The sequence below is a fragment of the Strongylocentrotus purpuratus genome, unplaced genomic scaffold, assembly GCF_000002235.5.
Source record: "Strongylocentrotus purpuratus isolate Spur 01 unplaced genomic scaffold, Spur_5.0 spur5_scaffold_21, whole genome shotgun sequence".
Classification (NCBI taxonomy): Eukaryota; Metazoa; Echinodermata; class Echinoidea; order Camarodonta; family Strongylocentrotidae; genus Strongylocentrotus; species Strongylocentrotus purpuratus.
This window is the reverse complement of record NW_022145607.1, coordinates 35,127,411-35,143,688: the sequence shown is the minus strand read 5'-3', so window position 1 is coordinate 35,143,688 and position 16,278 is coordinate 35,127,411. Positions and strand designations below refer to the sequence as shown.

Sequence of the window (16,278 nt, the reverse complement as noted above, 5' to 3'; positions counted from 1 at the left end):
CACACACATCTTGTACATTACTCTATAGGAAATTGAAGCTGTGTCCACTTTAGCTAGGCAATTCACGGAGCTCATAAAATGTACCATGACCAATTTTGCCTTTCCCTCAAACCCCAATTCCTCTTCTCTAATCTGATACCATGATTTGATATCAAAATATGTCATAAACCTAGCGTAGCGGGCTGCATTATACTAATAAAACTAATTTATATCTGATCTCGAGCGGGTTTCGTTTCACGTGAGCGCATATTCTTGATTTCCTTCCACATTCACATCTGGACTGATGTTGCAAGGAGGCGTTGACAGTTAACATCGTTTTTGTGAGAATTCAGGCGTTGAAAGTCGGGATATTCTTTTCCATGTTTAGGAACCGTATCGGATTAGCTTGATCGAGTAGGCCGAACAAAAGATCTCACAATATAAGGTAGGAATGTGTTAGCTTAATGATGTTTCTAAATATTAAAGCCAGATGATATTTCTCGCCTTTCAAAATATGCAAGTTCAAGGTAGAATCAAACTTGGCACGCAATTATTCCAATCGAAAAATTAATTACTATGGCGCCAATGGCGGAAGCATATCCGGAAATTCAGCATTGGGTGGTACTTTGTTCTCTTTATTTATTTCTATTTTTTCTCATGTTTTTCTAAAGTGTTGGGAGCCCCAAACAATGATGGCAAAAGTTTACTTAAATTGTATCATAATGTGAAAGAGGATGTTATTTAAAACAAATGAGTTTGAAGATTTTGATGAAATAATACAAAATTTAGATTTTATTCGTACAATAGAAATCCAAAACATGTATTCTTTTATCAATATTTGTCTTCAAACACATTAGGGGGGGGAGTCTTTGCAGAAGTGTGTCTTAAATGACATGCTCTTTCACATTACGATACATTAACCTCCCCCCCCCCCCTTTTGATTTTTTTTTTTTTTTTTATAAAAAAAAAAAAAAAAAAGTTATGCCCACGGCCGACCTAAAAAAGGTGACCTTACCCCCCCCCCCCAACTGAGCAAAATGTCAAATTTCCAAATTTCGAGACCAAAAAAAAAAAAAAAAAGTGTCCTCTTACCCCCCCCCCCCCCCCCCCCCCCCCGCTTATTCAGCTGAGTCGATTTTTTTTTTAGACCAAAAAAAAAAAAGTGACCCCCCCCCCCCCCCCCCGCTTATTCAGCGGCTGGCTGAGTCGTTGCGAAATTTTCGGACAGATTTATAAATGTTAAAACCCCCCCCCCCCCCCCCCCTTGAAAAAATCCTGCGTACGCGCCTGCGTGTGTGGGTGTGTGTTTTCGACATAGAGAGGAGGCAGGAACGTGTCAGTTAATATAAATAACACCCCCACACCGCCATACAAACACAAGGTATATTTCACACTACACAATAATATCGTACAGTTTAGAAATTCTGTGTTTGTATTGACAACATTTTGTAGTTCAGTTATTTGTTCTCACTACTATAGTTTGATGCTTGAATGTAAATAAACACAAACAAATTACAATAAACAATAATAATTATTTCCTACAAAAATCGATCATTCTCGATCATTTTTAGACTGGAAGCTTCTTGTACAATGTCAGCTCACATGACCAGAAGTATTAAAGCGGAAATATAAAAGCTAGAGAGCAACCATTCAAGCACTGGTGATTGAAAGTAGGGGAGGGGACCACATCCGACCCGTCACCCCCTCGAAAACCAAGTGGCATATACCTTAAAGGTATAATACAAAGTTTTTGTATGGGGTCATGAATTTGGTTCAAATGAACATACTGGAAGCATGCGATTTTATAGCTCCCTCTCAAGACTGATATTACTTCACCTTAAGCTTTAAAACAGTGTTGCTGTTCTTACTACAATTGACCGATTTGCTATTCCCGTTTGGAAATTATATATCAGAACTGCATATTCTAAGATTTTCATGGTCGCAGCTACCATGGAATGGCCTTATCGAAAGCAGAAGTGTTTTAGGGGCTAAATTTTCTAGTGCTTATAATCATAATACATTCACAGGGGCATCCAAATATATCAAAATTTTGATCAAATTTTCAAAATTTCCCAAAATGTGTAATTACCTTGTTCCGCCCCTGACTAAAGGTCATGTCATTAACATAGGCCTTATTGAATTCTTGGGATTGGTGCAAGATTATAATAACAAGCACTATCGAACATAACGAGGAAAAGAATGGGTCCCGACTGATAAATTAAAGACTCCATTTTCTTTTCAAAGACACGCCATTTCTAAGGAAAATAATACATCAGATTGGGGGGGGGGCATTAATTAAACCAGTGATTATTTTCCTTAATTCAAACTGCCAAGCAAAAGCACGTATTTCTCGTAAATTGATAATGTATTTCAACACTGTTGACGGATCCTGGGCTGGTATGGGGCAAGTGGGCACATCCCCCGTTAAGAGGCCACTCTTGTACGTATTTCAAACAGAAATGTGCCCCCAATTTTCACCCCCGGCAATAATTTCAGAGCCCCCCCCCCTAAAAACGTTACCTGCAAATGCTATATCCCTGTGTTTGTCACACTTTTTCATTCTTTATTTTTTTTTAAAGTACTAGTGCCCCCTCCCCTGCCGAAAAGACTCATCGATCCGCAACTGGCGAACAAAGTTCACACTCCTGATGTGAATAAAAAGAAGTGTGAAAATTGAAATCAGTTGTGAGAATAAAGTTCAATGCCAACGAAAAAGACAGAATAAATAGGAAAATGTAACACTTTTTAAAAGGATCAATAGTTATTTGCAACTCACAATGGATGGTTGTTCAATGATTTGGTAATTGTTGGTGTTGCCTTAATTCACATCTAAGCCTTTATTCCACTGCTTTAAAAAAGCGATATTATGCGTGTATATTTGGAGTACTATCGGGAAATACCCACAAAGACTTTTTTGACAATATATATTCGCACTCTAATGTGATAGGCCTATTGTTTATGGGCGATTCCATGCATTGTGTTTCTAATACGACATTATGGGCCCGTATTTTGAACTCCGGCGGTAATACGGGCCACGGCCTTTTTCACGTATTTCATTAAAAATATATATATATATATATATATATTCTCTTGATATGACTATTGACCATTGAATATTGAATATTACGGTCAAGCGGAACCTAAAGCGGGGGCAAATCGAAATCAAGACCTGGACAACTGCTGCAGGCCAGCGAGCTGTCTGGAGAACAGCTGTAAAGTGAAAGAATTGGCGCTTCGCGACAGACAGCTATACTACTACCATTGAATATTGGGACTATCTGGTTTACAATAATAAGTCATACTCGCATCAAGAGACTTTTCATTCATGGGTGAAATATATGGGTATAAAATTATGTCATATATTATGTCCTACGTATTGCAGGGAATTGTTTAATAACTATATTTCTTTCAATAAACCTATTTTACGCTTTCCCCTTATTTGCTGATATGAAAAGTGACCTTGTCTGACACGCCATTCATATCAGGAACAGACGATTTCAAATATTTTTCTCACTCTGTATTGATTCTCATATACTGGTTTCAGTAGCGTAGCGTGGCGTATCTAGTGGGACAGGGGGTCAGGTAATCCTTATTTTCGTTGCTTTTCCCTTCTCCATCCTTCTCCTTCCCTTTCATTCTCTTCCTCTGTCTGTGTCTTTCTCTGTCTGTCTGTCTCTGTCTCTCTCTCCTTACCTCCCCCCTCTCTCTGTCTCTCTCTCTCTCTCTCTCTCTGTCTCTGTCTCTGTCTCTTTCTTTCTCTGTCTCTCTCTCTTTCTCTCTCGCCCTTCCCATCTCTATCTATCTCTCCCCTCTCTCCTCCTTCCGCTCTTTTCTAACATTGTCTTTTTCGCCTTTTTATTTATGGACTCGTGCCTCTCTTGCAACTCCCTCCCCCATCACCAGCTATATTACACTGAGTGACAGAACCAGAAGGAACATGAAGAAGGGCTGGGGCGTGGCATATATGTTATTCTCAATGCTTGTTATAATTCATATTTTAACCACAGCTCAATATACAGTCGAACTCTTCCTCAGTTGCTCAATAATTACCGTTTCATCAGTTGATTGTGTCCCAAAATTATATAAATTTACCATAGAAAACATCTGGTCACACATCAAAATGATGCCAAAACCCGGTCTATGATAAGTTAAAGTTATTTAAGTTGGCACATAATGATTCTGGCACATCCTCTACTTGTTTATGCCATCTTTCCTTGATCATTGTGAAGATATTATGTTAGAAATAGAAGAAATACAAGAATCGAAACTAATAAACCAACAAACATTGGATTCGAGAATATCAGTGACGAAGTCTCATTAGCATAAATTGGTGTCCCACAGTGATATCTAAATATCTTTTCTACATAGAGGCCGATTTAATGATATATGGGCTCTTCCGTGCTATTGTTGTCCATACGCTACTATAATCGCATCATGTAAACATGCACAATCCAGCATCTTGGCTCCGAGGCATCGTTTTCTAATAAAATCATTATTGAATTGAATTGATAAGATTTCAGTATCTCCGGGTTTATATTCCGAAAAACTTAATTAAGCTAGTTATCAAGTAATTACAATCATACTTCATTAGTATGGTTTTATGATTATGGGTCCAGATGACTGTAACAATTAGATAAATTTGAACCCTGAATGAAAGGAAAACCTCAAAGGAAATAATATATCAATCTCAGTTTATGTTCACAATTATATATATAATACAATACAATAATACTAACTTAGCATTGTATTTGTATGGAACACACCTTGGAATTGCCCATATCATAATTGTTCTTGGTGACGTACGTGTGACTGACCCTTAACAGCTGGAACCCGTTCGTGTGTGAATCGTTAGGGTCTTTAATTTACTCGTTGCGTGTTTCATTACGTATTTTTGTAATTTTGTCTTCCATTCGTCTGCGTAGCTCCGATCGTGTAGGGTACTCTAAAAGGAAACAGTCATGCAGAAGTATCAGGAATACAAGATTGTACCCGACATCATTGACTCCCCGCCTGGGGAGGAGCTGTCTGTAGAATGGAAAAGAAGTAAGGTGAAGTGTTACCCTGGTGATAAGCTTACTCCAACTCAGGTAAGGGAATACATCATCATCGTTGTCGTAGTCATCATCATCATCGTCATTATCATCGACTTCATCATCGTTATCATAATCATCATCAGCATCAATATAAATAACATTATCATCGAACCATCATTATCATCACCACTATAGTCATCATCAAAATCGTTAGCATCATCCTTATCATCATCCTTATCATCATCACTGTCGTCGTCGTCATCATCATCGACTTCATCATAGTTATCATAACCATCATCAGCATCTATATAATTAACATTATCATCGAACCATTATCATCACTAATGTCATTTGGCAAGACATTGATCTACATTTGCCACACTCAACCCAGGTGATGTAAATGGGTACCTGGCGATTATTCCTTGAAATACACTGAGCGCTGATAACGGCTGCCAGGGCTAAAGCTATTATTTTCAAAGCTCTAAACGGAAGCACATAGAGATGTTATTTCATAACGTATTATGCGCTATACAAGAACTGAATATTATTATTATCATTATCATCACCACTATACCATCATCATCATCACCATCATTATCATCTTCATCATGTTCATCGTATGCATCTCCTATCTTTGTTTCTCTCCTTATTCATTCCTACATGTATGCCTCCTGTCTTTGCCGTTTTCATTGCTCTTCTTTCTCCTCTTCTCTTTTTTCATCTTTTTTCTCTACTCCTCTATTCTGTTTATTTCGTGATTTGTATGTTTGTGATGAAGAGGTACATTTTCACTGTTAAATTGTCATTTTTTTCACTCCCTCGCAAAATTTAGAACATTGATGTTAAGGCAAGAGAGCCCGGGGTATTGTGCGTGCCTATAATGATTGCCGTCTTCTATGTTACAAAAAAAAAAAAAAGGTATTCATGTGGGTAACAAAAATAACATGTCGTATACATATCCATGTACATGGGTTACAAAGAAAAAGAAAATATCCATATTTGAACCATACAAATTAAGTTAATCATATAACATGTCATATCAAAACCTATGAATTAGCTATAACTTAATAATACATAGAGATTTGTGGCTGGAATTGAAATTCACAGAGTTCCAATAACGTATAAGTGATTCAAATAAAGGTTATTTTTAAACTTTAAAAAAACTTAAAATGTTGTTAAAGGGAGAACCAAAAGTTAGCACGAGTGCTAGTCGGGATTGGTTCTCCGAGTTTCTAAAACTGTATGCAAAGTCATATAAACATTTATTTTGTCTTAATATCATATTATTTGATCCTTATAATTCATCTCTGCTTAGGAGTTTAATTCTGAGATTTTGACGAAATGATGATCTTGTTTTTTCTTCTCTGATATTTATGGGCAAATTATTCCACAGCTTTGCTCCAATGAAAGAAATTGAAAAAGTCCCACGTGTCTTACTACATTTAGGTAATCGTATCATTAAATGTTCTCTCCCTCTTGTTCTATACATGTGATTCATTAAAACAAAGTAATCCATTAACGAATGTGGTAGATGTCCTTTCTGCAGATCATATACAAATGTCGATACTGAATGCTCGAACAGATTATGCACATCTAATACCTGTAGACGTACGAACAGTGCCTTTGAACTTGTTCTAAACGGGGAAAATGTTATCACACGCATGGCCATTTTCTGTGCCAATAGTATGCAATTTAAATGACTTTTATAGCAACTTCCCCAAACTTCAATACCATAAAGTATGTGCGGCTGGATAAAGGATGTATACAAGAGCATGAGAATGTGCTTAGGTACATAGTGCCTCAGCTTACACAGCAGTCCAATCTTCCTCCGTATACACTTATTAACGTTCTGAATTTGCTCCTTCCACATCAAAGTTTCATCAATTTGAATTCCTACGAAAGATGCTACACTGACTCTATCTATCACTGTATCACTGAGTTTTAAAATACCCCTAATTTCACATGATTGCCTTTGTCCCTTAATGAGCATATAATTTGTTTTCTTTAAGTTTATTGTCAACTTGTTAACAAAACACCATTTTTGGACTTCCAAAAATTTGACATTTACTTCATTCATATCTATTTCTTTCTGTCTTTTATCAAAAGTATGAAATAGGTTTGAATCATCAGCAAATAATCTAAATTCAAAATATTTAGTAGAAGATGGTAAATCATTAATATATAATAGAAACAAAGTGGGCCCGAGGACTGAACCTTGAGGGACACCATATGTTATCCTTCTCCTACTTGATATTATTTCCTTGTAGCATAAGACTTGCGATCGATTTGAAAGGTAACTTTGAAACCATTGCAATACTATGCCTCGTATACCGTAATTTTTTAACTTTCCTAAAAGGATTTCGTGATCAATAGTATCGAATGCTTTCTTAAAATCTATAAAAATACCTAGCGTTGGTTTACCTTTATCCATTGATTTTACAAGTGTATCTACAAGATTTATCAATGATAACTTTGTACTATATCGCTTGCGAAAACCGTACTGATGTTCATACAAAATCTTGTTAGATTCTAAGAAATTCATTAGACGACCATTAGCTAATTTCTCAAAGACTTTTGCAATGACCGGTAGAACAGAAATGGGCCTGTAATTTCCAGGATCGGTCTTTGGTCCTTTTTTGTATAAAGGAGTCACTTTTGCCGTCTTCAATGCATCTGGGAACTCTCCCTTTTCTAATGACAAATTGAATATGTACGTCAGTGGCGCAACAATATAGGGTATCGCATCCTTAATTAATCTTACTGGCAACTTGTCATATCCATGGGATTTCTTCGCATCGAGAGCATTTAGACTATCAAAAACTTCTGTTTCTTTTATGGGTTTCCAAAAGAAGGATTTTTCATTTCTTCTAGCTAAATAGTTTTCGAAATCAAGATTAACAGTTGGAATGTCTATTCCTTTTATTCTCTCTTTCTTCACCATTTCAGCATTTCTCTCTGGTACCTATTCAAACTCTATTCTATTAATCTCACCTTCTGGCAATTTTAAAAACTTGTATGATAAAGTTCGAGTTCAAGTTAAAGTTCAAAAATCATTATACTCGTGAAAATTTGATGATCATTCTTTGCACATGATTATATTCGCACTATTGTACTTTGTAAGTTTATTGCAACAGCCTTTATAGTGTGGTACGGTATGTCACTGAAACAGTTCCCGTAGGATTTTTGTGCCAAAGTTGATTTTTTTTTTTTTGTTGTTGGTTTTTTGTTGTTGCATTTTTGCATTTTTGGATTCATTGGGGTCCAAGCTATCAGAAATTGATGGGGTTCAAATTTTCCGAAGACACCAAATTTCCCTATTTCGCGTTATATAAGCCATTTTGGCGCCCAATATGGACCCTCCAGGAAATGAAGGAGGGGTCTGAAACTTTGAACCCCATCATTTTTGGCCAATTGGGACCCTTTTGAAGCCAAAACAGCAACAACAACAAATCAACTTTGGCACAAAAATCCTACGGGATTACTTACCATACCGCACTATTATGTTTCATCGGCATATGTGAAAAGCCATTAACTTTCAAAAATAACATTAGAGGGTTTGACATCTACTGTATATCGAAAATGAAATTCTTCGAACAAAGTTAATCGGTCACGTATTTTGCTTGTATTGTAAATGGACACAAAAATTCAATGTCAATGTCATGATGGGCCGTCTCTTGATAACATGTTTTCATGTGTTCAAGTCGAATACTCGCAAATTTCAATAAGCAATTCATATATTCATATTTATTTCATTTCCAACAGACAGGTAAACAAAGATATTACATTTGATTTCATACATAATTCATTTTTTCAAGAAACTAATTATTACAAGAATTTCTTAATTTCTGAGGAAATGGGGGGATCCATAATCATCATCAGCATCAATATAATTAACATTATCATCGAACCATCATCATTATTATAATCACCACTATCGTCATTATCAAAATCATTATCATAATCATTATCATCATCGTCACCACCACCACTATACCATCATCATCATCATTATCACCATCATTATTATCTTCATCATGTTCATCGTATGCATCTCCTATCTTTGTTTCTCTTCTTGTTTATTTTCATTCCTACATGTATGTCTCTTGTGTTTGCTCTTTTCATTGCTCTTCTTTCTCCTTTTCTGTTTTTTCGTCTTTTTTCTCTACTCCTCTATTCTGTTTATTTCGTGATTTGTATGTTTGTGATGAAGAGGCACATTTTCACTGTTAAATTGTATTTTTTTTCACTCCCTCGCAAAATTTAGAAAATGCATGTTCTGGAAAAGGACCCCGTTGGTACATTATTGTGCGTGCCTATGATTGCCGTCTTCTATGTCTATTCCTTCTATTCTCTCTTTCTTCACCATTTCAATAGCATTTCTCTCTGGTACCTATTCAAACTCTATTCTACTAACCTCACCCTGTGGCGATTAAAAAAAAAAATCGTTAGTGCATTCCATAGTTGTATACAGTGGCGTAGACAGGTTCGAACACCTGGGGGGATGACTCAGGGGCGGATCTAGCTTTTTGCTAAGGGGGGGTGTTGACCAATAATGACGATGCGGAGCATCGTCCACGAGCCGCGAAGCGGCGAGCCGATTTTTTTTTTGGTGTTTATTTGAACCCCGTAAGTGATGTTTTCCTGGCATCTATTAACACAATGGAGACCATAAAAAGCAGTGCATGATAACGTCTTTTTAAATCAAGTAACAGTTAAATACACAGTTATATCCAGAGTTATCATGTGTTTGGTTAAGTTACCAGATGAGTTGAATATCTTCTCACAATATTTGCACTTGAAAGGGTTTCTCTCCAGCGTGCGTTCTTTATTCTTTCTTTTTTTCTTTTTTTTTTCTTCTTTTTTTCCCTTTTTTTGTTGTTTGTTTTTTGGGCCGCCCAAGGGGGGGGGGTTTAAACCCCTAACCCCCCCCCCCCCCGTAGATCCGCGCCTGTTTAATCTTGTGGTTATCTTGTGGTTTCCAAACCACAAGATAACCACAAAATACTTGTAAGATTTTCTTTTTTTTTACCGTCTGAATTGGCTTTCACCGTGTGAATGCGGCTAATAACAATGAACACAATTACAATAATGATGAGGATTATTATTATCATCATCATAATTATTATTATTATTAATATTATAATTGTTATCATTATTATTATTACTATTATTATCATCATTATGACTTAATTATTAAGTAAGCAAATATCATTCCCCAAAACCTGGGGGGGATGATTGTACATGCCATCCCCCCCACCTTGTGAGGTGGGGGGATGCATCCCCCTCATCCCCCCCGTTGTCTACGCCCCTGGTTGTATATATATGCTTATCACAGTTGTAATGAAAAAAAAGGTTGCTAACACCAAAGAGCTGCATTGCGACTGTAAATTAATAATACAATTGTGACAGTTAACAATGGCGTATCCATTAGAAGGTAAAAACAGGCCACCCCTCCCACCCACGGCACCTACTTACCCAAGCCCGGACCCTGGGAAAAGCACCCCTCTTATTTTTAACGGGTCTATAGCACGCAGGGTTATCCATATACTACCCCTCCCCAGGCACGTAGCCAGGGGGGGGGGGGGGGCACGTGCCCCCCCCCCCCAAATTTCCAGGATCGGTTGAACTTATTCAGACCCCTTTTTTGACCTCGGTCGGTATGTGCCCCCCAAACATCAAACTCTGGCTACCTGCCTGCCCCTCCGCTCCCCACTCACAACAGAAATAAATCTTCCCCCATTTGACAAACTTCTTGATGAGACACTGAGTCAAATGCCTTTTATTTAAAGAAGGGTAATATTAGTGTTGGGGTACTGCGTATACAGATGCGCAGTGGGTCAAAGGTTGAGGTAATTTAAATCCCTTTCATTTTTTCATTATTTTGTCCCGTCTCTAAAGAATCTAAAGTGTTTGGGGCTCGATTTTGATTAGCGGCGTTGCCATAATTTTTTTTTTTAGGTGGACGGTAACATGGAAAAAATATTGTGGTGCAATGTTAAAGTACACGCTTGCATAATTGTTATTCTTCAACGGGATATGTAGCTACTAATAAAAGCCTTTCATGTGTATTGGTGAGACACTAATGGTTGCAGTTTCTTTTTTGCACTTTAAATTTCCTGAAAGTAGAAAGAAATGGAAAGAAATTTTAGGGGCACATGCCCTTCGTATGCAGGTTCCACACTTTGAAACTCCACTGATAACAAAATGAAAATAAATGAAGAATAACTGTTACCCTCTGATTTTTCCCACTCTCTCTCCCACTCTCTCTCTCCCTCTTATTTCTTTCTTTCTCTCTCTCTCTTTTCTCTCTTTCTCTCACCCCTCTCTCTTTCTCTCTCTCTCTCTCTCTCTCTCTCATTTCTCTCTTTTTCTCTCTCTCTCTCTCTCTCTCTCTCTTATTTCTCTTTCTTTTTTCTTATCACTCTCTCTCTTTCTTTTTTCTTATCCCTCTCTCTCTCTCTCTCTCTCACTCTCCATGCACACTCTCCTAATTCTAGGTGCATACACCGCCCGTTCTTGACTGGCGTGCCCGCCAGGACAACCTCTACACTGTCCTCTTCGTCCATCTTAGACCCGTGGGCGAGCCGGTCGATGAGGAGCTTCATTGGTTGGTCTTTAACATACCCCAGGAGAACATGATGAGGGGCCAGGTCCATGCCGAGTACCTCGAGTCAGGACCAACGGAAGGCACAGGTATGTATTGTTCTTGTTTTTTATTTTTTATTTATTCATTATCATTATTTATATTATTTTTTATTTATTTGTATTTTGTTTTATTTGTATTTTTATTATTATTATTTTTTTTTTTTTTAATTATTATTATTTATATTTGTATTATTTTTTGTATTTGTATTTGTATTTTTTTTTTTTTGGGGGGGGGGTGGACCTTATAATGATAATAATAATAATAATGATAATAATAATGGTTCTAATAATGTATTCATATTGTACATTTTCTTTATGCATGTTATACTCTTCTTTGCCGTTTCCTTGTAATTTAATATTTTTAACATGTTTCTTTAGTATCTCTCACTTTTCCTTCCTTTTCCTTTCTTCTTTTTCTAGCGCTTAGAAACATTATATTGAGCGCATTATAAATGTAATGTCTTATTATTTTTTATTATTATATGTTCACATGCGCTTTACTATAACTTTGTTAACAGAAGAGGTGAGTTTTGAGATAATTTTAACCCCCCCCCCCGCCCCCTCCTCTCCCAACAAGGAAGCCTTAGGAGGGGCGTCTCAATTCATGCGCCTTTTGAAAATTAATCACGGGATCTATCCTATTATTTCTGACAATCCCTAATCCGCTACAATTGAAAGGAAGTATAGGTGCTCCAACATAATGATTATGCTCCGGCGAGAGCCCAGGTCTTTATAGTTCGTCAAATGTATTTGAACGATCATAAAATAAGCCATTTTCGTAATATAATCAAATTGAACGCACAAATCTTTTATAAGTGCCCCGTTGCAATTTATTTCATTCACCTGTTACGAATGATTGTATTTCAATAGTCAGAATACGAATTGCATACATTAATTGTTGCTTCGCAGGACAAACATATTATGGTATGTCCCAGGTACCTTACGACACGGAATGTATGCAATTCACATTCTGACTATTGAAATACAATCATTTGTAACAGGTGAATGAAATGATTTGTAACATGGCCCTCAACAAAGATTATATGCATTAAATTTGATTACATTACGAAAATGGACTTTTGGCTTTGCAATAGAGCGACACAAAATAGGGTGACTACGAGTGACAATGCTTGTAATATTCTATTATCAATAAGGGGAACTTTTGAAAATATCATCTACTCAGACAAAGAGAAAAAATGAGCGACAATTTGCATGGATCGGTTTCCAATAATAATAAAAGCGTCTGAACAAAAAAAATCATGTCCATACTCAGTGAACTATGAAATAATTCTCATTAAAAAAGCTTATCTGCTGATCCGATGGATTTCAAACCGTATTGTAGGCATGATACACGTGATAGGCGTATTGTAGGCATGATACATGGTTGTACAATGTTGCCCAATTAGTTTGAATAAATATTTCTTACCTCTTTTCATAATGATTGTGACAATGCGATTTATTCTTGATAGATAAAGTTTATATCTTCTCAGAACTTCATTCACCAAACATTATTGATCGTTCTGAGAACAAATAAACATTATCTTTCAAGATCAAATCTAGTTGTCAAAATCATTTCAAGAAAAGAGGAAAGAAACGTTTATTCCGACGTAATGGGGAATAGTGTTTATAATATTTCCACGTTCATAGTTATTTCGTGAAAACGATGAAATTGTGGGAATCAATATCCAGGGTTTGAGTATACTTAACAGGTGCCTGACCTTGCTTCCACGTTGGCCCACATACGGTTTGGGATTCTCGGCGTGCGATGTATAATAATTATTATAATGCATTGTGAAAATCGACACTGTCTGAACAGGGTACGTGTTACATTTCACGTTGCATAATTAGCGCAATGAAGAATAGCAGTAGACCTACTACCGCATACAATCATGGACAAACATATGGGCATACGAGGTAGGCGGGTCTAAAGAGGGGCGGCTCGGAGGTGCAGCCCCCTACCCTTCCGATAATTTTGTAATGACTCGCATTCGGGGAAACCCTTACCTCATATCCCGGCAGCGACGTGGTCTATAACAAATATTAAAAAAAAAAAAAAAAAAAAAAAAAAAAAAAATCGTTTCTAATATTGGCGACGAAATTTCATTCTCACTATCTATGACAAGTAACGTCAGACTTTCGCCCGCTCGCCTTGCTCACTCGACACATTTAGAAAATGGAAAATTGATATTATGGCAAGATATTGATAAATTGAAATATATTTAATAAGAAAAGAACTCATCAAAATAATGACGCATTTATCAGTAAATAGTGTATGAAGAATGTAAAAACATGAACATGTTCATTTAAATCAAAGAGTCATAAATTTGAATTAAAATGCAATGTCTGCACCATTTTGACAATCTGATCACTCTACTTGCGAATAAAAAAACTAAATCTTCTCCGTCTTTATGCTGATTCCACAAACCATATGCTCACACCGTCACACGATGCGTCATTTTCATGACGTACGTAGGACTGCGTCAACGACTGACGCTGTCTTTGACGCAACATTATGATGGGAGTAACATCATGATGAAGAGCGCAAACATTGCGTCGAATTATTAAAGTGTAAACATTAATTTCCTTCGTATATAGGATTGGCATTGGTAAAAACGCAATAGACATGGCACCGCGACATTAGACCTACAGTTTAGCAGGCAAACATTGTGGCACTGCTGTGGGCTGTCGTAAACCTCGCGATTCTTTGATCGTCGCAACCAATGAAAATGTTCTTCTTAATTCTCCATCTTCATCCCAGGAGTTCATCGTTACGTCTACCTGGTCTACCGTCAACCCTCGACCACTCGTATCACCCCCAAGTTCCCCTACCAACCCCGTCATCTCGATGGACGCAGGCCATGGAACACTCGCAACTTCGCCAAGGAGTACGATCTGGGCAAACCCGTGGCCGGCAACTTCTACATGGCCGAGTTCGATGAATCCGTTCCCCCGTTCGTTCACGAGGTCACAAGCAACACAGGCCACTTCTTGGACTCGTAGAGTGATGTCGGCAATTAGATCACGGTGGCGACCACGGCACCAGGGATGACGTGACCAAGTACAATGATGTCGACCCTGATTGCTTCGCACTTGCGAGCGCGATAGGGAAGTTATGCTAGCTTTAAAGAATTTAGTCGCTTAGAATAACCTTTAAAAATAGTAGTTGATCGTTTTATAAAATGTTAAAAGAATATACTCGAAGGGCGAGACAATAATTTTGTATTGATATCCAAGATTTTTGGTTTGTTCGGTGCGATGTATTCTAAGCTTTTGTAAGGATTTTGATATATAACAGAACCTTTATGATCCTTTATCTTGTAGTAAGGTATTCAAATAAGGCCTATGAAAGTAACCAAGGCTTAATATCCATAATCATAAATAGTTCAATGTGCCCTTCAACCGTTTGGTTGCTACCTTTTCGAACGTTCTCTCTCTCTCTTTCTCTCTCTCTCTCTCTCTCTCTCTCTCTCTCTCTCTCTCTCTCTCCATTTTATGTTATATATATATATATATATATATATATATATATATCTTTATTTCTATCTCTCCCTATCTCTTTCTGCCTGGTCGTAATATTTTTATCTAGCAGTTTTATTGGCGATTTGCCGACTTTCTATTTTTCTAAAATTTTGATCAAGAAAAAGATGGGTATTATAAACACTCTCTATTGCCACAGTTCACTCATTTCTAAAATGTTTCTAATCATTATAACGGCTTCCATTCGAAGTGCAGTTCATACATGTATATCTAACTAACATTCCTCTGTTCAAATATCACTTTACTGAAATACAGTGTCTAGAAAATGTCATAGTTCTGACATGTATGTACGGACAAAATAAATATATAAAACGGTAGTAATTACTAGTGATGGTATAGTACAGTACTATATGGTATAATAAATATTGCAGTAAAAGAATGAGTAGTATTAGGAACATGAGGTGAAGTAGAAGAGTAGGAAGAAGAAATAGTTTTGATAACAATTACTAATATGAAACAATTTAAAACAAAAATAACATCATTGTTTTTACTATTGGATTAAAATTTATTTAAAGAGCAATTCAACCCTTGTAATAAGTTCATTTGTATGAAAGCAGTAAAATAAGCTAAACAAAATGGAGAGAGCTTAAAATAATATTATGAGATCACCAAGTCTATGCGAATCTCAAATTGGCAGTTTGATTAGTAGATTGTGACGTGGTCATGGATAACTCTCCTGTTTGTTGTGTACAAAAATATGATGTCATTAATTTGTGTTTTTCTTTGAAGTGTCTTCTCCGTTGGGGAACTATAATTAAAATATATCATGGATGGCATCATTATTTTAGGTCCTCTAAAGAGAATAGACCCTCTTGGGTCATAATTTTTGAAAAATGGAAATTTTAGTAATGTGTTGGTACAACTGGGAAAGTTGTCTGTCACTACTTCACAGAGACATCCCAATTGAGCCAATACCTGTAGTGATTAACAAATTAAGAACTTTCTAATTTTTTGTCTGATCTCATCCAAACTTTCATAAGTGTATTTTCAGATCTTTCTGCTTTCTTCTAGAGTAGTTTAAAAATACAGTAACCATTAATCGATAATAATAATAGTCATTCATTCATACACTCATTCATAATTT

At 36.7% G+C, this 16,278-nt stretch overlaps 1 protein-coding gene across 1 annotated transcript; it reads left to right on the top strand.

Annotated features, from left to right (window-relative positions):
- The first annotated feature begins 90 nt into the window (after positions 1-90).
- LOC105440092 (protein D2) lies at positions 91-15,108 on the top strand. Its single transcript, XM_011669856.2, has 4 exons — positions 91-424; positions 4,902-5,066; positions 11,510-11,705; positions 14,416-15,108. The coding sequence occupies exons 2-4, from the start codon at positions 4,938-4,940 to the stop codon at positions 14,655-14,657; spliced, it is 567 nt and encodes a 188-aa protein (XP_011668158.1). The 5' UTR covers positions 91-424; positions 4,902-4,937; the 3' UTR covers positions 14,658-15,108.
- Positions 15,109-16,278: the final 1,170 nt, after the last annotated feature.